At 47.1% G+C, this 26,507-nt stretch overlaps 1 protein-coding gene across 1 annotated transcript in view; it reads left to right on the top strand.

Annotated features, from left to right (window-relative positions):
• The window catches only part of LOC126529915 (uncharacterized), a 934,270-nt gene that overhangs the window by 662,363 nt on the left and 245,400 nt on the right, over nt 1-26,507 (top strand). Inside the window, exons 31-32 of the mRNA XM_050177364.3 lie at nt 17,891-17,998; nt 22,517-22,624. Coding sequence (XP_050033321.1) covers nt 17,891-17,998; nt 22,517-22,624 — 216 coding nt within the window. The remainder of the gene's footprint in view (nt 1-17,890; nt 17,999-22,516; nt 22,625-26,507) is intronic.

Genomic DNA, 26,507 nt, shown 5'->3' with positions numbered 1-26,507 from the left:
GGCGAGGAGCGCATGTTGGCGCCGTTGCTACGCTCGAGCAGCGTAGGCGGCGCCACAGTCGAGGAGGGAGTGTAAAAGAGAGGAGAAACCAGGAGGAGTGAATGCGAAGGAGGAGATTGTCACTACTTTACGAAGTTTAAGGAGTTTTACACGCTTCCTGTCAACCCAGCCTCCTCCGCTCCCCCATGGGCCAATCTATGTCACGTGGAAGCAGGCGCCGCGCTTTTGTCTATTTTTTGTTTCTTTCCAGCGCGGAGCAGGCGCCGCGATTTTGTATAGTTTCTTTCTTTCCAGCGCGCACTGACCCCCATTGTTGGGCCTGCGCGATGAAAGTACGGCAGGCGGACTGACGGAGTGCGTTAGTGTAATAGAATGTGTAGGGCCGAGAACTTAATTGCGATGTCGTGCTGCTGCGCCTTCGGTTGCCGCAACAGACACAGCGAGCGCAAAAAGCTTTTTCCTTTGCCATCCCGTGGGCCCAACGCAAAAAGAAGTGTGGATTCAAAGGATCGGGCGGGCTGACTTCGAGGAAGTGGCAAAGAACGCACGGCTTTGTGAAGTAAGGGCCATGGCTACTCACAACCTCTTCTTTTGAGCCTAGTTCACGCCTTCCGCTTCGAAAAAGTGTGTGTTCATGCTCTGCGTGGTTTTTAGCGCGTTGGTTGACTTCTGTTTTCGAATGTGCTCTCTTTGTTTCATGTAGTTTCGTCTTGCGGTGAAATGCACGCATCTGCAGCTGGCCTGTGACATAAGAGCGACTTTACTCAGGATGTGTTTTGAGCGCCACCAGAAGTTAGCACATTCTCGACGCTTTTGCAAGGCTCACTATCACTTACGATGCAGTCTTTTAGCATCGAATGTACGCCCGCATGTATTGATTTGGTTTGTAGTGATTAAGGTTTTTAACGTTCCGAAGCGACTAAAGCTATAGGATGTAGGTCGTAGTGGATGGCTCCGGATAACTTTATCTAGCTCGCCTGGGAATGTTTAACGTGCACTTTGATCGTAGAGTCGTACGTGGGCCGGTAAATTTCTCGTTGGCCTTTCATAATACTCGCGCGGGCGTGCTAGCGCTGCTTTAGAAGTTGGCGCCTCGGCGCGATTGTATTTCTTCAATAAATTTTATTTACTCGTTGTAACAACTTGTCATTATTTCGTAGTAATGACGGCGCCTCCAGGGGGCCAAAGTGGCAACGGTAACACCAAAGCTAGAACCAGGGCTGGATGGGGCTTGCCGAAGCCTGTACATGCCAAGGAGTTATAAGATCGCGGACAGCCAATTTTCTATGTGAACACTCCCTGTGCCGCCTCCTTTATTGTAATGTCACGTGCTCTTCAGAGGCCTCCGTTAGCCATTACATGTGCCCTCCTGGAGCAGCACTTGTAAAAAAAGCAATATATCGTCGCCATTACCAAAGCACGCCGAAATGAAAACAACGGCCCTGTTGCCAGGCATTGCTGACCGCACACAGCTGAAATCTCTCACGTGCCGGCCAAACAAAAGTATCCTGCAGGTACGCAAATGAACCTACGAAACCGCGTACACATACTTTCAAGCTGTCAACACCTGAAGCTTTGGTAATTACGCGCGTGTTTGAGTACACCGCGTGCTTGCGTCGTGTTTCTGCAACACGAACTCTCAATGTCGCGCGCTTTATGCCTTAAATACGCCTTGAATAATGGTCCCTTCCTGCATTTCTTTCGCAATTCCAACACGAAATTCTAAAGGCCAGTTACCGACTGATAAAGAAAGATCTCGATTGAAAAAACTGCTCCGCAGGGCTCGAACGAACTTTTCGGCGGATTTCCTCCCGTAGCGTGTTAGCCGTCGTCTGCTACGGCAGGCCCCGCACCAGCGGCGCTACCATCGAGGCCGCGCCGAGCAGAGGAGGAGGGAAGTGGTTGGCACTACTTTGGGAGACTGAGGGGTTTTAGATAAACTGGACTGCACATCATTGGAGCATGCCTGCCTTTGCATGCCGCGCACACCAACTTCCACCGGCACTCGTTCTCGCGGTGGCCATTTATAGTACACCGGCAGCACCGCATAGCTTGAGCCAGCCGGTTCTTTTTCTCTGATATGGTCAAGGTCATGCTGGTTGCATGTCTTGTAGATTTTCAAAAGAAACATTCGTTGCGCATTTGTTTCGATTCTTCCGATGCATACAGAACTGATGATGATGGCACATTCTTTCTGTGGGACCCGCCGCCTTTGAAGGAGGATGCCGATGGAGCACACCGCTTTCTTGTTTTGAGCTCTATCTGTTTATATCGCAAAAGCGACTCGAGTGTCTTGCAAGACGTTGTGGTTGCTTCCCCTGAAGCAGAGGGTGCCATGCCTTGTGCGTTATCCTGGAGACTGCTATGGCGGTGGAACGCCATGACGATTTCTTGTGGCAGGAATTGAAGTAGAACGTCGTAGAGCATCGCCGCAAAACTGCTAGTTGGTACTTCTAGGGCGTTGAGGTCGCGCACATTCAGCTGGACTCCATCGTACAGCCTCTGCAACTCCCTCCTATCCGATGGAGACGTCACGGGCTGCAGTTCGCGGAGTGCTCTGAAATGATGCTGTACAATCAGGCTCCTGTTTCCGAACGTCTGCTTTAGCAGCTGTATGGCACTCTCTTAAAACGCTTCAGTCGTTGGCAGTCCGGCAATAGCAGCGCTGCCGCTTCCCCTGCCAGGTAGTTGCGGAGGTAATGGAATTTGTAAGTCGTGCGCAGAATTGTATTCGCGTGGACCGCTCTTTTCAATTGCTCCGAAAACGACGTCCATTGACACACGTCCCCATGAAAAGGCATGATGGTCAGCGTTGGGAGATTAGGTCCGAAGCTCTGTGACGCAACTGTGGTTGGGGCAGATGGCGTATTGAGTGTCGTCAAGGGAGAAGTCTGCACGGTGCTTCCGACGCTGAGATCTGCTAACCGGCTCCGGAGGCGTCAGGGTCTCAAGCGTTTGGTCGCCATAATGCACTGCACACTCGTACTCTCTTTCAAGATCCTCGACAGGAATCACGTCCTCAATCTCGGCATTTATCTTCCGAATCTCGTTACGGCTGGCCACGAGCTTGTCTATAACCTTACTGAAAGCCGTGCGGTCGTTGCAGCCGCTCTCTAACAGTGTCGTCGCCTCATTCATGATTTTCGTTGAGTGGGTTTGTCTAGCAGAGCGTTTCGTTTTCAGGCGGTCCATGTTTCGTGAGGATTCGGCACCATATGTTGCGGAACGCCAGCCACTAACAGGTAGTGTCGTCAGAAAAAACAACGGAGCCATGAGACACCCAACAAAGCCTTTTTATGGCGAGAGACGAGCACCAAAGGTATCATGATGATGTTAAAGGTGCGCGCCCTTCTTGGCGCCAGGCGTGGAAGTAGCAGCCCCCGATCCATTCTTTTTCTTCGTCGTCTGCTAATCTCGGACAGACGCAGCACGCGAAGGTGGTTGGGGTGATAAGAAGTTCTTGGGCACACGGAGCGGAGTACCGCAGATGACCTCCGCGCTCGAGCACCCAATGTCCGACTTCAAGGCGCACCGGATACACAGAAGAACCAGTGGTAGACGTTGAACCCATCGCGATAGCGCGCCGTGAGCAATCACCGCTGACTTAGATGTCAATTAAAGTTTTCCAAGATGCCATTGGTTTGGAGATGGTAGGCGGCCAAGCGCCGACGATTCGTGAAATGCAAGCGCAGGAGCTCTTGAAAGAGAGGGGACTCGAAATGCTGCCCTGTCAGTAATATTTCTGTAAGGCATCTGGAGCGAGTAACCCATGTTGTGACAAAAGCTGCCGCGACCATTGCAGCAGAGCTGTCTTGAAGTGGCGTCGCTTCTGGCCAACGGCTAAACCTGTCGATAGTGGTCAGCAGGTAGCGAAATCCATGACACTGGGGTAGTGGTCCAACTATGTCAATGTGCACAACGTTGTGGGAGATATGTGGTTCTCCTCCGTACTCTTGGGACAAAGGAACGACAACACAGTAGTGCAAACAGTCACAAGGGCATTTATTGCACATTTCATAGATCAATGCCTGCTAGCCGAGTTGCTATCCCCAAAACATGCCGATGGGCGCGCGACAAATCTAGAAGTCCGACTTACCGCGACCGCATTGCGAGATTCGCCCCATGCTGTATCCCAACGCCTGGTCGTTCGCGTGTACAGTCACGCGAATGGTGGCACGTTCGAAGGCGGCCACGCGAGAGTCTCGCAGAAGCATCCGACGGCGCCCGCGTGGACGTCCGCGCCCGCCGACGACCTCGAACCAAAGAGAACGCGCCTTTCTTTCCCGCGCCTAAGTAACCCCGCCGCAGCACAACACTAGCGCCATCTCTCGCACTGCGCTTCAACCACTCGGACCGCCGCGGGCGCCAGGCCACGCGGCGAGCGAAGCCACCCTGCAGGAGACGAGCTATGCGGGAAAACTAGATCTCAGGGGAGGCGTGAGAGTCACGCATCCCCACATCCCCCCAACCTTAAATCACTTCTTATTCCGGCGAAACATGTCACTCGGTCTAACATCAACACGTGCTTCGCAAACAAGGTGGTACATGCAACAGTGGCCGCTCCGAGGAAATGTCCACACGCTGTGCATAACATGCGAGCCGACTGTCCTTGGGGTACACCGCTGGCGTCCGATCCCAGGCCAGGACTCCGGAGACGACGACGCAGTAGTCGGTACGAGCAAGCGTCGCTCGCGCCGACGCGCCCTGCTGGCAAGAGCCGTCGTAGCTGTCGGTGACTGCCGGCTCTTTTGTCCGCCGCCGAGGGTTGTGAGCTGGATACAGGAGGCCGCCGAAGTCGCTGCGCCGAACCGGCCACAGCATCACCATCGCCCGGGGTGGCTCGATCGTAATCCGGAGCAGCAGCGCAGACGATGTGCAGGTGACTGCAAGCCAGGGGTGACTCCATTCACGCTGCGCACACTTAACACACTCGGCAAACACTAAAGTAGTGCAAGGGAGAGGAATTCTGCATGCGCATCGCCCACGTGGTACGATGTTCAACTCGGCTAGCAAAAGATCGAGCAGCTACTCAGATGCAAAGTTCAAGTGAACGAAGCTCGCTTCCTTGAGCCGAACGAGTAATTTCAATTCGTGCGAGGCTAAATAGAATGAGGGAAGCAAATTGCAACGCCTCAACGCCACGGTCCACCAGGTTGTGTTCCTCCACGGGCGACAGGCAGCTTCGTAAAGCCTTAGGCCTAAATCGTCGCTACCCTGACAACAACCAGCATCCAAAAGCAACACCCAAAATGGGCCCAAAACAGGCAGCCGCGAGGAGACGTAAGCTCTGTGAGGTGGTCCTACTCCGCTCGGTGCACACAGCATCCGAGTTGACGGCGCCCACCGTCCCAGACGGTGTCGGAGCGCCCGGTGCCAGGCCGCAATACCAGTCAGCCCGTAGTGGCACCCGTGGACCGCGGCCACCCGGCTCCCAGAGCCGCGACTTCATCAGAGTCAAAGAGATAGGAGAAGCTATTTACATGAGAAATTCGGACCACCCACGAGGCTTCCGTACTCACTCGCTTCAGGCTTGCCACTGCTCCGCGGGCGCTCAGCCTCGTTCTCCCAGGATGCAGACCACGTGTCTCTCGTACCAACGAATGTCATTAAAGAAAAACACTTGCGAAAAGGCTTAGCATGTTGATAAGTTCAAACACACTACAGCCACCGTCCCCTCGCTCAAGAAAGCACGCCGCCGACGCTAGCGATCAAAATCCAGGCTAGGCCTACACTTCGGTTCAAACAAAGGGCTCGAACGAAGCAAAACTGTTAACTCTATCGTCCGATGCCCCAAGAGCCCCACGTTGGGCGCCAGATGTGGGAGATATGTGGTTCTCCTCCATACTCTTGGGACAAAGGAACGACAACACAGTAGTGCAAACAGTCACAAGGGCATTTATTGCACATTTCATAGATCAATGCCTGCTAGCCGAGTTGCTATCCCCAAAACATGCCGATGGGCGCGCGACAAATCTAGAAGTCCGACTTACCGCGACCGCATTGCGAGCGAATATATTCGCCCCATGCTGGATCCCAACGCCTGGTCGTTCGCGTGTACAGTCACGCGAATGGTGGCACGTTCGAAGGCGGCCACGCGAGAGTCTCGCAGAAGCATCCGACGGCGCCCGCGCGGACGTCCGCGCCCGCCGACGACCTCGAACCAAAGAGAACGCGCCTTTCTTTCCCGCGCCTAAGTAAACCCGCCGCAGCGCAACACTAGCGCCATCTCTCGCACTGCGCTTCAACCACTCGGACCGCCGCGGGCGCCAGGCCACGCGGCGAGCGAAGCCGCCCTGCAGGAGACGAGCTATGCGGGAAAACTAGATCTCAGGGGAGGCGTGAGAGTCACGCATCCCCACAACGTCGAAACAATGATCAGTTCGGAGAAACTGGCGTGCTGGAGGAACAGGATACCTCGGAACTTTTGCATGTTGGCAGGGTGCACATGCACGAATCGAGTCACGTAAATCGGCGTTCATCCGGTATTAGGTGGCACGCACACAGGGATGAGCGAGCTTGTGCATTGTGTCGAAAAGCTGCTTGCGTATCGTGCTGGGGACAAATGGTCTCGGTATGCCTGTAGAAGTGTCGCAGACTAGTGTGACACCGTCAATCACGATATCGGCGAACGGCAGTGCTGTTTTCGATGACCGTAGTTGAAGGAGCACGAAATTATTATCTTGATGTGCGGCGAGTGTCGGCACATCGAGTGGGGCAGCACGTGCAGGTGGTGTCATGGCGTCCACACAGCTTAGGGTCTCAGTATCATCGCTGGCGTGTCGGATGTCGGTGGAGAATTTCAATATAAACGTGAGATGGTGGATTTCTCGATGCGTATGTGTCGAACACACTCTGGAAAGCGAGGTCAAGGGCTTGTGATCCGTGAAGATGGTAAAGGATCGGCCCTCGATGATATGAAGAAAGTGACCGATGGCGAGGTGAATTTCAAGCAACTCGCCACCGAAAGTGCGGTAGCGAGTTTGGGTTGGAGTAAGTTTCTTCGAGAAAAAGGCTAGGGGTGGCCATGAATTATCGAAGCGCTGCTGGAGAACCGCTCCGGTGGCTGTGCTGGACGCGTCCGTCATGAGGTCCTGTGATGCCGTAGAGTTAGGATGTGCAAGTGTGGTGTTTGATGAAAGCGTGTTGAGCAGCGGCGTCCCAACGCAGCACAAGACATCTTGTTCTTTTTGGTAAAGAGGCGAACCAGACGCGCTACTATGACAGCACAGTTTTTGAAAAATCGGCGGTAAAAATTAATCATGTCGAGGAACTGTCTTAGTTTCGTAATTTTTGTGGGCTTGGGGAAGCTCTCTACTGCTACAATTTTTGATGAAACTGAGCGAATCTCACTGGCATCAAGGTGATGTCCTAGAAAATCCAAGTTTGCAAAACCAAACTCGCTCTTGGAGGCGTTGCCGATGAAGCCGTGTTCATATAGTCGTTGGAGCAAAATACGTAGATGTTGTAAATGATTGTCGACGGATTTGCTCGCTACCTAGAAGTCGTCAACTTAGGCAAAGACGAATTGTAGGCCACGTGTTACCGAGTCAATAAAACGTTGGAGTGACCGGGCGGCGTTCCTGAAACCAAACTGCATTCGCAGAAAATCGAAGAGTCCCAATGGCGTTGCAATGGCCGTGTTGCAGAAATTTGGTTCTAGGCGCTTACAATGTCAGTCTTGCAAAAACTGTTGGCACCATGCAGAGCGACCGTGAAACATCGTGTGTTGGGCAAAGGGTGCCGAACCAGTATAGTCTTAGTATTGAGACATCTCTAATCTCCACATGGCCTACAGTCACCTGATTATCTTATCTAGTCGTTTGACGTCTACAGTCTACAATGAGGCCATGGTCGGTGAGGAAATGAGCACCGATAATGGCAGAACTGATGTCGGCAACCATGAAGAACCATCGGAACACTCTTCGCAGGCCCAGATTAAGGGTGAGCCAGTGCTGTAGAAATACCGGAAGGCGAGTTCCATTCGCGGTTTGCAAGGACGGAATGAGAGCAAATGTGCGATCCGCTCGGGTAGCAGGTAGAATGCTGACCTGTGCACCCATGTCAATCAGGAACCGCTGCCTAGCGACCTCATTGATGACGCAGAAGAGGTGACATGGGGTGGGGCCATGACCACTCGTTACCGCTGGCGCTCGGCGGGACAGTTTCCCGACGAAGACCAAGGAAGAAGGCAGCCACGTGCTTCAGCGCAAAAACGGCTGTCTGATGTGATGCACGGTAGTGCTGGCATTCGCTGGACGGACTGCGCTCACGAGATGGAGATCGGCGATGAGGACGGGTACGAGGAGAGACCTTTCTACGTTCGACAAGCTCCTGAGAAACCAGGAGCTCGTCGAGTCTATCGCGCAGATCAGTGACGGGAAATGTTGTCGATCCCGTATCTCGCTGGTTTGGAAGAAAAGAACGCCCAGTGCGCGACGCTGACGCTGGCATCACAGCTGCAGCGAGCGGCAGTTGATTGGCAATTTCCATCACCTTGTCGGCCGACGCAGCGAGCTCTGACTTATCCTGTGTTAAAGCAGTGGCCAGCACCATCTGGACTTGGATGGGCAAGCGCTCAAGAAATAGCTCACGTATGGCGCCGTTTTCTGTGGTGAAAGCGTGTGGACCAAGAAGGTTAAGCATCAGTCGCAGTAACTGGCTTGGACGTTGGTTGCCCAGCTATTCGAATGAGAGTAGCTGTTGTATTAGTGAGCGTTCCTTCGTGGTTGTACAATCCAGTATATCGGTCTTGATTCCATCACAAGGTGACACTGCGAGCGTGTGTGCAGAAGGTGGGTAATCTCCTTGATGGCGGCCGCAGGAAGCGCGTCGATGCCAAGGAGGTACTTGTGGGTCTGTGAAGTAATCCGCTAGCGTTTGAAACAGGCCCCTGCTTGGACGAACCACGCCTTCGGGTTCGGCTCCTGGAATTCTTGGAGGCGGGTGACGTTTGAGACAAGCGCAGCGATTGAAGCGAGCTAAGTGGCTTCTCGGTTGGTCGAGGCCTGCTGGCGTTGGTTGCCGGTGTTCGACAAGGCTGCACTTCTTTTTTGTGTGGCGCGTTATTACCAGGTACAAGTTTCGCGTTGATCCAGACGTCCACGGTCACTAATTGTGGAGCACATGAGAGACAGACAACGGAACGTTATTCCAGCACCGGATTCTCAAAGAAGGAAAAGAAGAAACTTCAATTTTTAAAAAGAAAAGTACGCGAGTGTGGTTGAGCCCATAGTCCAGGCCTTTACTGGCGCGATCGGCTCGCTGGGCTTAGTCCAGGAGATCCTCTTGGCTCTCGTTTCCCTCGTCCGCAAGCCATGCCTCCCACTGCCCATTTAACATGAGTGTATATGCAGGTATGTATGGGCTAGTAATACGTGACGGCGCTTCCAGGCACTCCCATGTGATAGGTTGTAGTGTGGGTTTGTTAGAACGCCACGGACCGACATCCTGAAATCTAGTTGGGTTTATTTTACTCAGTTGATGCAGGTTGAAAAAGCTGTTTGAATGCGTCGCCAGACCCTACTCTGCTGTCTCTTAAGTGTGTGGATGACCGAAGACTCTGCGTTCCTCCCGTCGCTGTAGAAGGTAGAAGGATGTCACGAGTGCTTGGAAGGAAGTCTCGCGCTCGGCTCAGTCGCAGCTCGGTTGTTGATTCCTCGAGCTGTACGGTCTGCCGCAACGTTACCCTCCAAGCCCTGGTGAGCCGGACACCAAATAATGTCGTGGTGTTGTTCTGTCAAGGTTCGTCCCGAAATTCTGTGTGCCATTTTGGGTACCGTCCCATTGCGAAACACGTGATATACCGTCTGCGAGTCGGACATTATGACTGCCGACTTGTTTCTGTGTTCCGCCTCTGCTATGGCCATGGCTATTCCAGCTGCTTCGGCCGCACACGTGGACCGAGTTACGACTGTGGCCGTATGATAGGTTGTTCTTGAGTGACTGCTAGCGTGTGAGTCTCTCAACTGCCTACCGGAGCTCAAACTCAACTAACTTTTATTGATTCGGTCATCAGCGTCAGTTAAGCTCCCACACCGCTTGTGGCCTGGCGTGCCCTTGTCTTCTTTCCTAAGCGATCGCGTCGATGTCGTTGGCCCTAAGATATAATGATAAATGTGAGTCGATTGATATTCCGCGTCCTAAAGAAGAAAGATAACAAGCAAAAAATTAGGACAGCATCACCTACTGTTATTTAGCTTTTTCTACTTTCTCTTCTACTTTTTACGAAATGTACAACAGTTTCAATACTACCACTACGTTTACCTACTTCTAGCTTCTACTAACTTCTATCTGCTTTTAAATGTCTTCTTTTTTTTGAATCACTTAGTTTCCTATGCTACGAGATTTCCATTTTTTGTTTGTTCTGGACCTTCTGTTGTTAAATAGCTCGCGGCAAGACTACTCACTTAGAGCCGAAGATGTAATCTCTGATCATGAAGTACTTGTACCATCGTGCTCTATTCTAGGTTTGCGAAAGTCAGCTAAACCATCCCACATTTTTATCATGTGTAGCCAAGAAGATGCGCACTGGGAGGCCTCATCACGAACTTAACGCAGGATGGCCAATCTGGAGACTGTTTTGGACAAGGCAACACTATTGCGTCGTCCCGCTTCTGTTTGTCCGCGTGTACGGCCTCTTCAATGAACTTTTAATAGTTACTGTAAAGTTTGTTGCTGATCCAAATTCTCGTTGAAGCAGCGCACTAGGAAAAAATGTGTTTACACAATGAATGAATGGCGAGGACACGCACATGATAATGTTTGCGTGAATGTGTTCTTTTTTTCTTTTTTTGGTAGTGTGCTGCTTTACCCGAATCATAATCTGCGAGTCTTCGTTACATTTGGTGGAAGTTGCGCGGGCTTCGACAATCATGAGTTGAGCCGCCGAGACTGCCTATTGTCGTCACCACGTACGGCAGCACGATTGAGACCACCGTATGCTTCTGTACACTCATAAGCTCGACCCCGGCATATTTAGCGGCGGTAAAAGCCATGAAGTAGGAGACTGGTCATCATCTTAGGTGCAAAGGAGTCTCCAAAACAACTAGGATGACAATATCAAATTGACCAACGTCATTTTTTTTTTACTTTGCCGTAGCTGACAATTGGCCCATCTGCTTTTCGTGTACCGTCCCATTGCACAGGCACAGATCGACACGATCTGTGTCTGTGGCGCCGCCACACAGTGCCTTCACGGGACGACCCATCATTTGTTGCCTTGGGCTTCAGGCCGTGGCTTGCTCAACCGCCCATACCTTCGACCTGTTCCTGACCACCGATAGCTGTCTCCACGTCGTCGCTTGCTCTGCGTTGGCATTACTTTAGAACACAGACGGTATACTAAATGGCGCAGTTCCCGAGGCAAGAACGGCGTTATTGACGCCAAGTCCAAACCCCTGTTTTTCACCACCAAATGCTATTGATGTAGCTGTCGAAGGTGTCGCAGCCCGGTGCAGCTGCCTCTGCAAATGTCAAAAACTCTGCCGTTCCATTCGAAAAGTCGCAAGGGGCTTCTTTGGTCCATTAATTCCCTAGACCGGAGCACCGCAAGGTCAGCCTGCTGCTGCGTGCAGCGTCGTACTTGCGATTGAACGAGTCCTGTATACGGTCGAGTTAGTCGTGCTCTCATGCATTGCCACAATGTTCATGTAAGCTGGGGTTTTCTTTCGCGCCATCATGAAGCACCAATTAAGTTATTGCGTGCCGAAGTAGGCTGCTCTTCACTTTGCGATGGCATATGCTACAATGCTCCGCTTTCATGCACCTAATTGGTCACCATTGACGACATTGTTATTCTTCCACAAGCATCCATTCTGGCACCTGTGTTATGCTCCGTTGTTTTTGAACCTACTGGTAATAAATCTAAAGATAAATTTTATCGTTATACGTGCGAAAACCGCGAAATAATTATGCCGCACGCCGTAGGGGGGTACTACGGAATAAGTTTGACCGCTTGGAGTTCATTAACAGGCGCCCAATGCACGGTGCACGGGAGTTGCTGCATTTTCCCATCGAAATGCGGCCGCCTTGGCCGCATTTCAAACAGGCGCCTTAGGACTGTGCAGTGCCATGTGGACTTCGCCACATCCCACGATTACCGTTATTTCCAAGCCTTCTAACATTTTTGTTCGTCGCCACTGGCTACCACTTCTGACCGCCTTGCTTGCCCTTGACGCATGGTGAATTTCCCATCCAAGTGGAGCGTTTAGAAGACGTCATGTATTTTGTAGTTCCCAATGGTTCATCGTTGATAATGGCCTATTGTATAGTTCTCTAATTGTCTCACCATCCTCGATATTTTCCGCCTCGTGATCAGCGACGACTTGAACGCCATGACTTTTTCATGTCTCTTGATATTTTCGTTCAGAGTTAGACTGCCACAGCACTTCTCTTGTCCGAACGTCCACTGTGTGCCACTAGATCGACAATGGCGCTCACTTTCCTCTGCGACAGCGACAATAACGCCTATCGGCGACAAAATACAACTTCATTGATAGTGCAATACGGGACATGCTCAAGTTAGTTGCCGTTCATCCATCACAGAGACGTTGGTTGCTCCCAGTTGTCTTTGGTAAAAAGAAGGATGGCTCAATACGTTGGCACGCGGATTATTTTCAAAAAAATAAGATAACCAACAAGGATGTTTGCCATTTGCCATGGACCCCCGACGCAGTGGACAGTTTGCAAGGCACAGAAGTCTTTTCCTCCTTCGATGTACGTTTTGGTTATTGACAAGTTTCCATGGCCGCAGCTGACCGCCAGTGCTTTCATCACACGAGATGGCCTATAAAAGTTTACTGCGATGTCTTTTGGCCTTCGCAACACGCCCACGGCATTACAGCGCATTATCGCCAGAATTCTACGCCGCCTGAAATGGAATACGTGTCTGTCTTATCTCGTTGACATGGTCGTTTTCGCCACATATGTTTTTACTTACCTTCGTCGCCTGGACCAGCGGTTGATCTGTCTTACTGACATTGGCCTCCAACTCAATTTTAAAAAAAGTATCACTTCCATCTGAAACGCCTTCTCGTATGACGGCGTTTTTCCTGGCGCCCATAGGGATCGTGCTGTCACAGAATTCCCTAGGCCCACGTCTCCGTAATACTTGCGTAGCCTCATTGTCCTCTGTTCGTAATTCCGGCGCTTTCTCTGCTATTTTGCAGCAATTACGGCAGCTTTCACCGAATGCCCTCGCGGATAGTCTAAGCTTTCCGCATGGTCTCTCGCTTGCCATCAGGTCTCATAATAAGAACGTTGGTAGCGATCAGCTGCGCCATTATTAAATCTCGGCCATAACTCTACCGTTGCATCTTCAATATCGTTACTGATCACAATACTCTTTGTGGATTGCCCTCCCTCAGATATCCTTCCAACCTCCTCGCCCGTTGGGCTATATTACTCCAAGAGTACAGCATACAACCCGTCTACCGGTCAGGCCTAAAGTACGCCCATGCCGATGCTCCTTCACATTCACCTGGAGCCATCGACACCACCACTATCTCAGTCCTAGGCTCATTTCTAACATTATCTTCAAACGTTAGCAGCGCAAGGATCTGCGGATTTTGGCTCTCGTAGATTGCCCCTCCGATTCGCAAGTCATCTTGAGAACTACGCCAACATGCTTCACCATTCGTGCTAGAATCCTCTATCGCCGCAACTACCACTCCGACTACCGTAAGTGGTTACTGGTCTTCCCCAGACAACTCCTAGCATGGCCTGTAGTTCGTTGCCGTATCACACCATATCACCCAAAAAACCAAAGTGCTGACAGAGGGCTTCCACCGGACTGTTCGTTACATGCCTTTAATGTATGTATGTATGTAATGTATGTAATGGGATGTTCTTATTCCCTTTGTCAGATACGCCTATAGGACCACACCCCAGTGACCAACATGATTTTGTCTCTTCTTTCTACTCTATGGCAGAGAACCTTCTTTTATCGACACAACTGTACCTTTCCGTCCCGACCACAACCATGTTAGTATCTTTGAGCTCTTTAACGTACGCGAAAAATGATTACAACCAAATTAGGCATTAAACCATCACCTAAATGTGTTTATCTTTGTATAAGGATAAACACTGTACAAGGTTCTACGGCAACTTTCTTTGGTGAACGATGTCATCAAACCTGCCACACCCTTTACGCCCCTGCGTCGACGATGCCGTGAAACCGTGGACATTGATCGCCTCACACCTTAGTGCGAATCGCTTGTCCGTTCTGCAAGGATGATTTCAATCAGTAAGTCTGGGTATCTGTAGGAATTAAATGACTGCAGGCGAGTTTCCTTAATATCTACAATCTGTAAGTTTTCATTTATATTACAATTTGAAAAATTTATTCTAAAATACTGAATAATTATATCATTTATCCTTTCAGCGCAACCGTCTGACGCAATACGATTGAAAAGCACGCTGATTTCTGAAGCAGCTCAATATGTAGAATAATGTGGGCAGATCGCGAGTTCTTTTGCGACACAGGAGCAGGCTCAGAAAAAATTCCGTCATGACGACGAGCGGCCAAATCAAGTTTGCGCCAAGCCTCGTACGGCTACGACAGGTCTCCCCTCAAAACTTGCTTTGAAATATTAGAGCCCGTACAGAGATCTAGAGCAACTTTCTTTAGTGAACTATGTCCTCGAACCTCACACACTTTTTACTCACCTGCGTTGTCGATGCCGCAAAACTGCAGACATTGATGGCCTCACATCTTAGTGCGAATCGCTTGTCCTGGCAATGCCTTGAGTCGCCTTTGTGGCTCCATCTTCAGCGAGGGCGAAAGACATGGTGCACGCTGCCAAGACACATCGCGAACGCAACGCAATACGCCTGAGCTCGTGACTGTTTTGGCTAAGGATTTATTGTAGCGTTGTCCAGCTTGTGTTTGTGCGCGTATACGATGTGTTCTGTGAACGTTTCTTATAAAAGTATAAACACATGTAGGTGATAGTTTAGCGCCTATTTTGGTCGTAATCATTTTTTCTCGTACTTCAAAGAGATCAAAGATGTTAACATGTTGTGGTCCCTGTTTTAAATTAAAGACAGTCTTTATTTCCGAGGGCATCCGTGTGCCACTAAAAGAAACGTTATAATACAGTAAACTCGCGAATAACGGTGTATAATGTTTATTAATATCGCTTCTTACTTCAGTCATAACTGTTTGTACGTTTCTTTTTCTTATGTATGCTCCCCCCTTATGTAATACCCCAACAGGGGCCTTTAAGGGTGAATAAATGATGATGATGATAATGATGATTCAGATGAAACACCAAATTCAATCTCGTCGCAAAGAGCATGGTAAGAAACAACTTGTAAGCCTACCTACCACTTTTCAAGAAAAAATGTGCCCAGCCACAGATCAATACTCTTCTTCCGCGTTGCCTTTCTAGATGGTACAAAAATTTTAAACGTTTTAACGTTATTCATTTAAAAAAAACTGATATCTAGATATAGACATCAGGTGCTAGAACGATTGATTATGTTCTTTTTTTTCTAAAATTCAGCGCATTCTTGCGATATGTTGTTCAGAGGACGGCATAGCGTGCATCTTGTCATAGTATCGACCTGGTCACGTGATGCCCCAGGCGAATATAAGGGAAGACAACATGCTCCACATCATGTGCAAGCTTGCTTTCAAAGATCACCTGCCACTGACGGAATGTCAAACGCTATATTAATATATATGGGGTCATGGTTGCCACGTATTTAAAGAAAATTTACATAATCTGCTTAGGATCTTGTTTATACCTGAAAGCTTGAGCTCTCCAAGGATGATTCCAATCTGTAAGTCAGGTTATATGTAGGATTCAAGTCACTGCAGGCGAGTTTCCTTAATATCCACAATCTGTAAGTTTTCATTTAAACTACAATTTTTAAGTTTTATTTTAAAATTTTGAATAATTGCATGATATAACCTTTCAGTGGAACCATCTCACACATTATAATTGTTTGCAGAAGAGTTTGCTGTGTATGCTAGCTTACACAAACATCATGACCAAATTACATTAAATGTGGAACTGCATTCACTCAGTGCATTGTGTGAAAACTGGACATCGAAGCCCAATACTTCAAAAACCGTGGGTGTTTCTATTGCCAACAAAAGATAATCTTTGCATTTAGTTTACAACGTTAATAATGCGGACGTCCAAAGAACTGAGCAAGTGAAGTGTACTTGGGTCTTGGAGTAGTACTATAGCGCATACAGACGATGATCCAAAAGGTACATGAATGACACAGACACAGCGCCGTGTCTGCCACGTGCCTTCTTGCGTCCTCATCTGCAAGCGTTGCAATAGCACTCCAGGATACCTGACCGAGAAGCCCACACTGCAACATTGCTTCCCTTCAGTACCCGGGCGCTACACTGGCGAGTAACATAAGCTTGATTACATCTGCTCTTTAGCAACGTGCAAAAAACAGTTTGCTTATATAAACAGGAAAGTGCGTCATAGATCATCCACAGTGACATTGAAAGTATAGGGTTCTGATTAGACCGAAGGATAAATGATGTGGTGCCCTCTCCAACAACATTGAAATAAATAATAGCAAAGCGTAGGATTTAGTCCTGCAAATAATTTAATGCATTTTTTTCGGTCACAGCAGCAAATTTTTTTTCGTGATAGGGCACACTTGTGAAAAATGGCTCAGCGTAAAATGACATCTTGGTTTATGTGTATTTTTTCGCACCGTTATTAGGGTCGCATTAAGTTATCTCGTGAAAGTTATATGAGAAAGCCATTTACACGTTTTGATAGAGATCATCACGATAAGACACTTTTAATCGCCTTAACTGAGATCAGTAGTTCATGCTTTCCAAAGCTACCTTGTTATGGAGCAGACTACCAAACGTGCTAACCGATAGTTCTACACAATCGTTTGATCATGTCGTAAAAATATTTTCACTTGACTTTTAGCATTGCTGTTATGTTAGACCATATTGTTGTTGTTTTCAGCATGCAGCCAGCTAATTTTTGTGGAAGCTGCATCAGTGGTTTGTATTTACGTCTGTGTTTTTCTGTACGATACATTTATGCGTCGGTTTCTGACTATTATCTGTATTTATTTCCGTGTTAATTTCTTCTGCATGTTTTGCCATTGATTCCTCTGTTTTGTTCTTTTATTCTACGGACTGCTGCATGGGCCTGAACACGGCCTGCAGTATCTTTATATTAATAAATAAATTACTCATAAAATGCGAGATACTTGCACTGCGCGGATGCAAAACGTCAATGATAAGCACTTGCTGGCCATACGTCAGGAATGCTGCTTGCAAACTCTGTAAAAAATATCAATCTTTATGGGGGCACAAGATGCCCTTTAAATGAAGCTATTGGCGGCACTAGTCAGGCGCTTATTGTTAGTTATACGTTGTGCTATCTGGAATGCCGTTCTTGAACGCATCAGCAGCGCGTGACTGTGCCTGGCCGTCCACCTTGTCGCCTGATCAGACCGATTAAATGGTAGTGACAGGCTACGCCAGCCGACAGTGCTGTAATCTAATAAGGCCAAATGGAAAAGCTAGGCGAGTTGGATATTTTTTTAATCAGTGCAGAAAAGGACGGGAGGACAAAAAGGAAAGACGCAGGATGAGCGCTGTAACAAAGCCACACATGAAATTCACGATTTTATTCACTCGAAGCGCATGGGTGTTCAGGGGCGACAGCCCGTATCTCAGAGTTTCTACTCAGAAAGGAGGCATCAGCCAACGGAACTTGCCATTCGTATTTCTGGCAAAGTGCTAGCGGAGCCTTTTAATTACTTTTGAAAAACATTTAACAAAACATTCTGGCAAGAATGCTATCGCTTACTGGTGTGTCAGCTCGATGGCCTCTAAATGCTGGGCCATCCGATTTGCAGCAAGATATGGGGACATGCCCTGTACCAATTGCAGGGTGAGCCTGGAACCACAGGCGCGACTGGTGTAACCGGAGCTCCAGGTTTGCAAGGAGACCGAGGTCTGACGGGACAACCAGGGCCGCCGGGATTTCCTGGTCCTACGGTAAGTGCGATATTCAGAAAGTTGTGCCACATGTACAATTCCGCGCGCGTCGTCCTGTTCGCCTGAACATGATGTTTCTCAGATGCAGATGAGCACGTTTGGTTTTCCTTAAGCATGTCATCCTAGATAAATGCTACGAAACCTATGAAATCACAACAACCTTCGCATTAAACACACAAATTCACCTGCGCACATCTCAAGAAGAATAAATTTCACTTAACTGCTGATGGTCGTAAGTGTGCCCACATGGTTCAGCAGTTTGGAAAGAGAAGTAACGAGGTTCTGTTGTTGAAATCTTAACACAGCTGCGCATGTTATTTGGCGATGATCTTCAACAAGTTAAACGGCGAAACCCCTTGAGCAACCTGTTTGTTTATTTTTTGAGGAATAGCTTACAGGCCCCTAGAAGCTAAAGAAAGACTGGCAGCAGCAAATCAATACTTAAGCAACAGTAAAAGGCAAGTAAGGTGCACTATATTTCTTTATTTACTATTTATTTGATATTTGAGATATATTAATGATATTGTCCGCAATATTTCCTTTAAAATCGACCTTTATGTTAACGATTGTGTGAGTTATTCTGAGGTTGATAACAGACTTGATCAATGCCTTTTAAACAGGGGTCTTCAAGATATCTCTACTTTGTGTGCATCATGGCAAATGTAAATTAACTTTCAAAAAACTGAACTGCTTGTTGCCATAGTTGGTGCTTGCTAAAGACATGGTTTTTTGCCTCAAGTGTGTTTCAACTTGCGGCAAAAAAACATGTCTTTCAAAAAACCGTTTCCGTGAATATCACACATAAACAAAATCCTTTGAAATGTGTATACAGTGTTAATGGTACCCATCTATCTGAAGCGAATGCTTTTAAGTATCTCGGACTCTGGATTACCAGCGATCTGAGCTGGACTAAACACATTGACTGTTTACCTGCAACTGCAAACTTCAAGCGGTTCTTTTTCAGGCTATCTCTGAAACTTTCCATTTCCTCAGTTCGTCTTCTTGCCTACAAATTGGTTGTTCTTCCTACTCTAGATTATGCTTATATTATTTGGAATCCTCACACTAAAATTAATGATAATAAGGTAGAGAGGGTGCAGAGAATATAAAACTTCTTTAACAGCACTCCAGGTAATTATTTCATAACAAGAGCTAACTTGCCATCAGTCAGTCAAAGAAATTGCCTCAGCCGACTGAAATTCTTATTTCAACTAAATAAAGGACACTATAAAACTTATCTTCCCGAAATAATCACCTTCTAAACCGGATATCCTACTAGGCAAAGGCTTGGGTAAGTGCTTGACATGAATGCTCTTTGATACAACTTGCCACTGTTCATTTTTTATTTGCACTTTGCTATGTTGTATTGTGTATTTGATTGTTTTTCCCACCCTGCTAAAATCCCGAAATGTGGAAATGCAGTATCTATAAAAAAAAATAATAAATCAAGAAATATAGGTGCGGGACTAGCATTAAAAATCCTTACAATAAATGCAAGAAAATACAGTTTGAACAATACACCAATAATAATAATATTGTGTTAGAACTCAGCTCACCATCCCTGTCGACGTGAATGCGAATAACCTTAGGCAATGTTGTGACTCACTAATTGCTGCATTTAAATCTGGTGTGGTAATTCCGAAACTTTTATTGCTTTGACTCCATGTGACATACACTGTCTCCGGTATCGGTTCAGTTTGCTTTCGCCTTCGCTTGCCACTGCCGTCCATAAGCAACACAAGGCATGGCGACGACGTAGTGGCGGAGATTGAAAGGCGATGAAGGAATGGCGTCAGTGGAAGGGCAAAGGCGATGTAACGAAGATGGCCATTAGTATTATACTTTCGTCCCAGAAAACAAAATACCGTAATTCGGAGAGAAAGTGGGGAAAACAGCTGCTCGTGGCAGTTTGACTAACCCCAAATACCCGTAAAATAAAAGGAGCGGCAGAGCGGAAACAGTTTTTCTAATTACTGACAATTCAGCGCTAGAACCCACCAGATATAAACACCCGAGATGAAAAAAGGAGATGTTAAAAAAAGACCAAAGGAAGAACGCACCGCCTGTGAATGCACTTTCTAACCTTAGATAATAGCATACAACTGACACAAGGGGGAAAAAAGCAATAATATTAGGAGGAGAACAAGACAGAATATCAATTTCATTAACAGGAATTTCACTTCGCAATCGAGGCAGCCTGGAGCGCAACGTTTGCGATTAGTTCTTTGTGCGCGATTTTGGTGCGTGCGATTATTCTGGCTTTCCGGTATTGCAGAGCTTTGTGTTGCTTCAGGTTAGCCATGCAATTAGGCTATATTGCAATTCTCTTTCCTCATTTTTACAAGAATGGGTTAAACAGCACTTTAAAAAGGCCTTTACATTGGTGTTTTAAATTCATAAAGTAAGGGTGCTGAAGGGAAATGATATGATTAGTTGTAAACAGTGCGAAGAGCCTTCTTTTGCAGTATGTACAATCTTCTCGCGTTAGTTTCAGAAGTCATACCCCGCACAAGTGAACAATAATTTAAAGGGCTCAGAAAAGGTGAATTACATATCAGGTATTAAATAGAACCAGCAAAATAGATCAATGAAGAAAGAATTACATTGATTTGTGAAGGCTTATCGCAAGAAAATCTATGTGGCTGTGCCAGGTCATGGTATCATAACAATACAGGTAAAGATTTTACAGAGTTTACAAATTCAATAGTAGCTTTGTTCATTGGTAAATCATCCTCGAAAGGAATTTGCGTTTTCTTAGTGCGACCGCTATAGTCTGTTCCGAATTAATAGTCCAACCATTATCAACTGACCATGTGCGCAGTTTATTCAACACTGCACTCCCTCTTGTAATCCATTCGGTAGAGCGAATATATAAAAAATAACATAGTGTCACCGGTATAGACTATATAGCGCGTGTAAACGTCAACGTTCAGTAGATCGTTACCAAAAATGTTAAAAATGACGCTCCGCAATATACTGCCCTGGCGTACAACTACATTGATCAACCAAGCTTAAGACTTAAAATTATTTACTTGTACAAACTGTTGTCTATTACCTTAGTATGACCTAATCGAGTCAAGTGCAAAGTCGTGTATGCTATTGGGGTTTAACGTACTGAACAAGGTATCATGATTTATAGAATCAAACGCTTTCTAGAAGTCATCACATATTTCCAAAGTTAGCAAAGGTTGCTCAAGATTGCTTAAACGGCAATAATATCCGGAATCAGAAATTATGATGGTGGTATAACGACGCTGGCTTGAGGACGACGACATGACTGCTGTAGGACGGCGATGGTATGACGATGGATGCATGACAGGGGCTTTCCGACTACGATGCACTGATAATGAAGCCATGACGATAGAGGCATAATCACAACTGAATGACGGCAGCGTTATTAGGACAGACTGGCGAAGAATGAATGTCATCAGGGAAATTACGAAGGCAGTATGATGACAGTGGGAGGACGTTTCTGAACAGATGACGATAGTAAAATGACAATGTGATGCGGACGGCATGACGAGGTTTATGTAACCGGCTTGTCATTCTCTCTCGTGAGCATCACATGGTATAGAAGCAAGCTGCTTACAAATGCTAGTGCGTGTCAGTATGTCTCGTTCGTCTTCCGTGGCAACTAGTGCTTTGGGAGACTGTGCTAGACGGTCCTCCCTTCTTCATCAGTCCACAATCCCCAGTGCTTTCGTTGCAGTAAGTTACGTTACTTAATTTTATTCCTCATTGTACCACTTCTAGTGCCGGCTGCTTTAGTAACGAAACGTGTAAATTTTTGAATTAGTAAAGGCAAGGCGCAGAAGACCAGGACTCAAGAAGAAGAAGACAAACGACAGGACCGGCTTTTATGTTCTTCTTCTTGAGTCCTGGTCTTCTGCGCCTTGCCTTTACTAATTCAGGCCTGAACCAACTAGCCCAAGCTAGAGTATTACGTGTACATTTTCTTCGCCGGTGCATGAAAAGGTTAGTCATCATGTTGTCACCGTCATGTCATCGCCGTTGACGGCGTCGAGTTGTTTTCATCACACAAAACTATGGTCGTCTACACGAACACGGTGGCCCATCTGGCGAGGCTTTACAATTGCACACTCTGGGAATCGCTGCAATGCTTCGCATTGCTTCGATTCCATGAGTTCGTAGGCTCTGCATGATATTTTTATCAGTACTTTTCTCGTTTTTTTTTCTTTTGGCTCTTTACCGCTCGTTTGCTTTAACTACTTCTAAGTCCGTGCTGCTTCTTGCATTATTTACACTGTTGTCTCAGTAAGTCATAGCGCTTATCTCCCACTAATTACCACTTAGTAAGGCACTTCGTTATTACGGCGACGTTCTCTGGCATGGACTGGCTAACATCGGTGAACCCAGAATACATGAAAGTGATTGTGAGGAGTGACACGACTCATAACATATATAACAGGCAGCTAACATAAAACAATGCGCTTGAGAATAATCGTCTCTTCAGGTGTACAAACCAAATAATAACAACATTGAAATGCATATTCGCAGGGTGCTCCTGGCGTGGCAGGTGCTAAGGGCGCGATTGGAGCACCAGGTGCCAAAGGACAACAAGGAGACGCCGGATCGCAGGGGCCACCAGGCGAGACAGGACAACAGGTTGGACATCGTGCGCTGCGCGTACTAATATAACGGCAAATACGCCAGGCGCCTTGTTTACTTGGACTTCATCTAGTAGCTGCCACCTTTATCACTCATGTATGAACATAGATTCAAAGTGCTCAGAGGGTGGTTTGCAAGGTTGATAGCCTGAATTAAGAAACACGCACGGGAAGGATACAAAACCGTTGATAATGTCATCAATGTGACATTTTGCATCATTATATCCCTGCTTTATTTTCACCACCAAATACAGAAGATGAAATAGGGAGAACCTGAAAAAATCCGAAATTTCTTCCACTTGATAAGCCTCCGATCTCCCTGGCAGACAGTGGAGATGCTGGTTTATCAAGACAATAACGTACAAAGTGATAACGTATACCGAATAACGCACAACGTGCACGAATAACGTAAAAAGTAAGTAAGAAACTAAAACAACAAAGTAAAAAACAGTCCACCTCCATAACAGCGCGTGAAAGTCGATATACAGCTAAGCTGTTGTCGACGTTATACAAGCGCCACCACCACAAGCGACGTACGTGAAGCGCGCACGTGTGAGCAAGTCCAACATATATCCTGATTATTCTAAGCCCGCCGCCAAGCGCTAGTGCCTCATAAGAGAAAACCTAAATCTGTTACGCAGCGATTGAAAGACGAGGCAGGCACTTTTCGCACTGCCGTTTGAGGTGTGCGTAAGTGGCCGTTATTGCCGTACCGTTTCTAGACAGCGTTAGCGGCAATGTCAATTACGGTCGCAGCACAGGCTGTGCGACCGCTGTAACGTCCAGGCACCCACATTTCAACGACAAATACTTCGTGTGCACACGTTCGTCACGCGCACGCTCATTTGTGGAATTGCAGCATACATCCTGATTCTTGTAGGAGCTCCGCCTGGCACAAATACCTTATTGAACTCAATCAACTTCTAAAAAAAATTGTCACAAGATTTTCCAAATTGCGACTTTCACACAACCTGCAGACATAATAGGATCCACTATGCAAAAAAGAGGTGACGCGTGCAGACAGGACACAAGAGTAGAGAAGTGGACAATACGAACGCCAAGCTTGTTGTCCACTTCTCTACTCTTGTGTCCTGTCCGCACGACTCACCTGTTTAATGAGTCCTCACCAACTAGCTCAACTGTCTGTCGTTCTAAGCTTCATTTATAATAGGATCGTATTGTAATTCGAATATACGAGAAATCATAATTTTGTTACGCGGGAACTGACACAGCACTCATTTTCTGTGGTCGTTTATTTTCGGGTGAGCACAGACCGAAAGATCCCGACCAACAGAATCTAACAGCTTCGCTGTAATATGCGACCAATAGCGCAGTTCTGTCATACATTCCTTAAGCAGGCGTATATGCTTGGAAAATTGCCGTTCCGTATTAGGTAATGAATAAGTTCCGCAACTAGCTTTCTAATTATGCATGTAATGCTCATGTCCCGATTTCGCTGATGAATCTCAGCAGTTATCATGCCATTGAATAGCAGCACTTCGGTCCTCAGCATAACGTTGCGCAAATATGCCCGCAACGCTTGTTGCCGGTGCACTGGAGTTTCTGCGAGAGCTTGTGAGCGCATTATTTCCCCCCCAGAGCAACATGTCCGGACACGTGTGTGCCTTTAACGGTTTCCGATAAATAAAAGTTTGTTAGCGTTTGGGGTGCTGTCACTTTGTGTTTTGTGTTTTGGCGCAAGAAACGTAGATACCTAAATAAGGCATGAGCGAGGCCGAACATAAGCGCTTTTGAGACTCCACTGCCCGGTAAAAACAAGGCCAATGTTCCCGCCTACATATTGCTAACTGTATGATGCCAGGGTTAGCGCAGAGTATAAGGTCTATTTCATTTCTAATCTCGCCATTCGGGCTCGTGGGTGTGTTCGTCATTTTTATGCAGCTCATATTGTGTGTGGGGGGAGGGGTACCAATACGCGATGGCAACTCCTTAAAGATTTTACACTTTTGGGGACACGTGGTATGAAAACAGTGACGCCGTCTTGTGTATTTGGTGTCGTAAAATTTATTACTTTTATGCACAACTGTGTTTACTTTAGGCGAACTGCCGCATTTATTAACATTTTCTCCATGCGAATGCTTAGGCCATTGCTTTTATATCACTTGCAGCAGGTCCTATCTCTGGAGAAGTGCACTAAGCGCTACTGAACATGGTGTCCGCCATAAAAATATTAATTGCTGCAAAACCACTATGCACCTACATATCTCATGCATGATAAAAAAATAATCAATTGAAGATGAAAATATCTCATAACTGCACAATGCATAAGGTAGAACATGCGAAATGCTACAGTAGCCTGGTATCATATCAACGTCAACATTGGTGACCTATTCCAGCCTCACGCGGACGTGCAATGTTGCAATATTGCTAATATTAACACGTTAGCAAGATATCTATGTGCCACTCTGACACAACTTGAAAATTAAGTTGTGTTTTAGAATATTACGCGCCAACTTCACCATCTGAAAAGCATGCCGACAACCATGGGTTTAATAACGTGCAGCCAAGGCACAGTACACGGGTGTTTTTTCAGTTTCCCCAACGTCTAGATGCGGCCGCTGCAGTCACTATTTCATCATGATCATCAGCCTGGTTACGCCCACAGCAGGGCGAAGGCCTCTTCCATACTTCTCCAACTACCCCGGTCATGTACTAATTGGGACCATGTCGTCCCTGCAAACTTCTTAATCTCATCCGCCGACCTAGCTTTCTGCCGCCCCCTGCTGCACTGCCCTCCCCTTGGAATCCAGCCCATAACCCTTAATGACCATCGGTTATCTTCCCCCCTCATTACATGTCCTGCCTATGCCCATTTCTTTTTCTTGCTTTCAACTAAGATGTCATTAACCCGCGTTTGTTCCCTCACCCAATCTGCACTTTTCTTATCCCTTAACGTTACACCTATCATTCTTCTTTCCATAGCTCGTTGCGTCGTCCTCAATTTACGCAGAACCCTTTTCGTAAGGCTCCAGGTTCATACGTGAGTACTGGTAAGACACAGCTGTTATAAACTTTTATCTTGAGGGATAGTGGCAACCTGCTGTTCAGGATTTGAGAATGCTTGCCAAACGCACCCCAGCCTATTCTTATTCTTCTGATTATTTCAGTCTCATGATCCGGATCCGTGTTCACTACCTGCCCTAAGTAGATGTATTCCCTTACCACTTCTAGTGCCTCGCTACCTATCCTAAACTGCTGCTCTCTTCCGAGACTGTTAAGCATTACTTTAGTTTTCTGCAGATTAATTTTTAGGTCCACCCTTCTGCTTTGCCTCTCCAGGTCAGTGAGCATGCATTGCAATTGGTCTCCTGAGGTACTAAGCAAGGCAATATCATCAGCGAATCGCAAGTTACTAAGGTATTCTCCGTCAACTTTGATCCCCAATTCTTCCCACTCCAGGTCTCTGAATACCTCCTGTAAACACTCTGTGAATAGCATTGGGGAGATCGTATCTCCGTGTCTGACGCCTTTCTTTATTGGGATTTTGTTGCTTTCTTTATGGTGGACTACGGTGGCTGTGGAGCCGCTATAGATATGTTTAACTATTTTTACACATGGCTCGTCAACACCCTGATTCCGTAATGCCTCCATGAGTGCTGATGTTCCGACTGAATCAAACGCTTTTTCGTAATCAAAGAAAGCTATATATAAGGGTTGGTTATATTCCGCACATTTCTCTATCACCTGATTGATAGGGTGAATATGGTTTATTGTTGAGTAGCTTTTACGGAATCCTGCCTGGTCCTTGGTTGACAGAAGTCTAAGGTGTTCCTGATTCTATTTGCGATTACTTTGTAGGCAACGGAGAGTAAGCTGATCGGTCTGTAATTTTTCAAGTCATTGGCGTCCCCGTTCTTTTG

This window comes from Dermacentor andersoni, chromosome 5 (assembly GCF_023375885.2).
Source record: "Dermacentor andersoni chromosome 5, qqDerAnde1_hic_scaffold, whole genome shotgun sequence".
Classification (NCBI taxonomy): domain Eukaryota; kingdom Metazoa; phylum Arthropoda; class Arachnida; order Ixodida; family Ixodidae; genus Dermacentor; species Dermacentor andersoni.
This window is presented reverse-complemented; position numbering and strand designations above follow the sequence as displayed.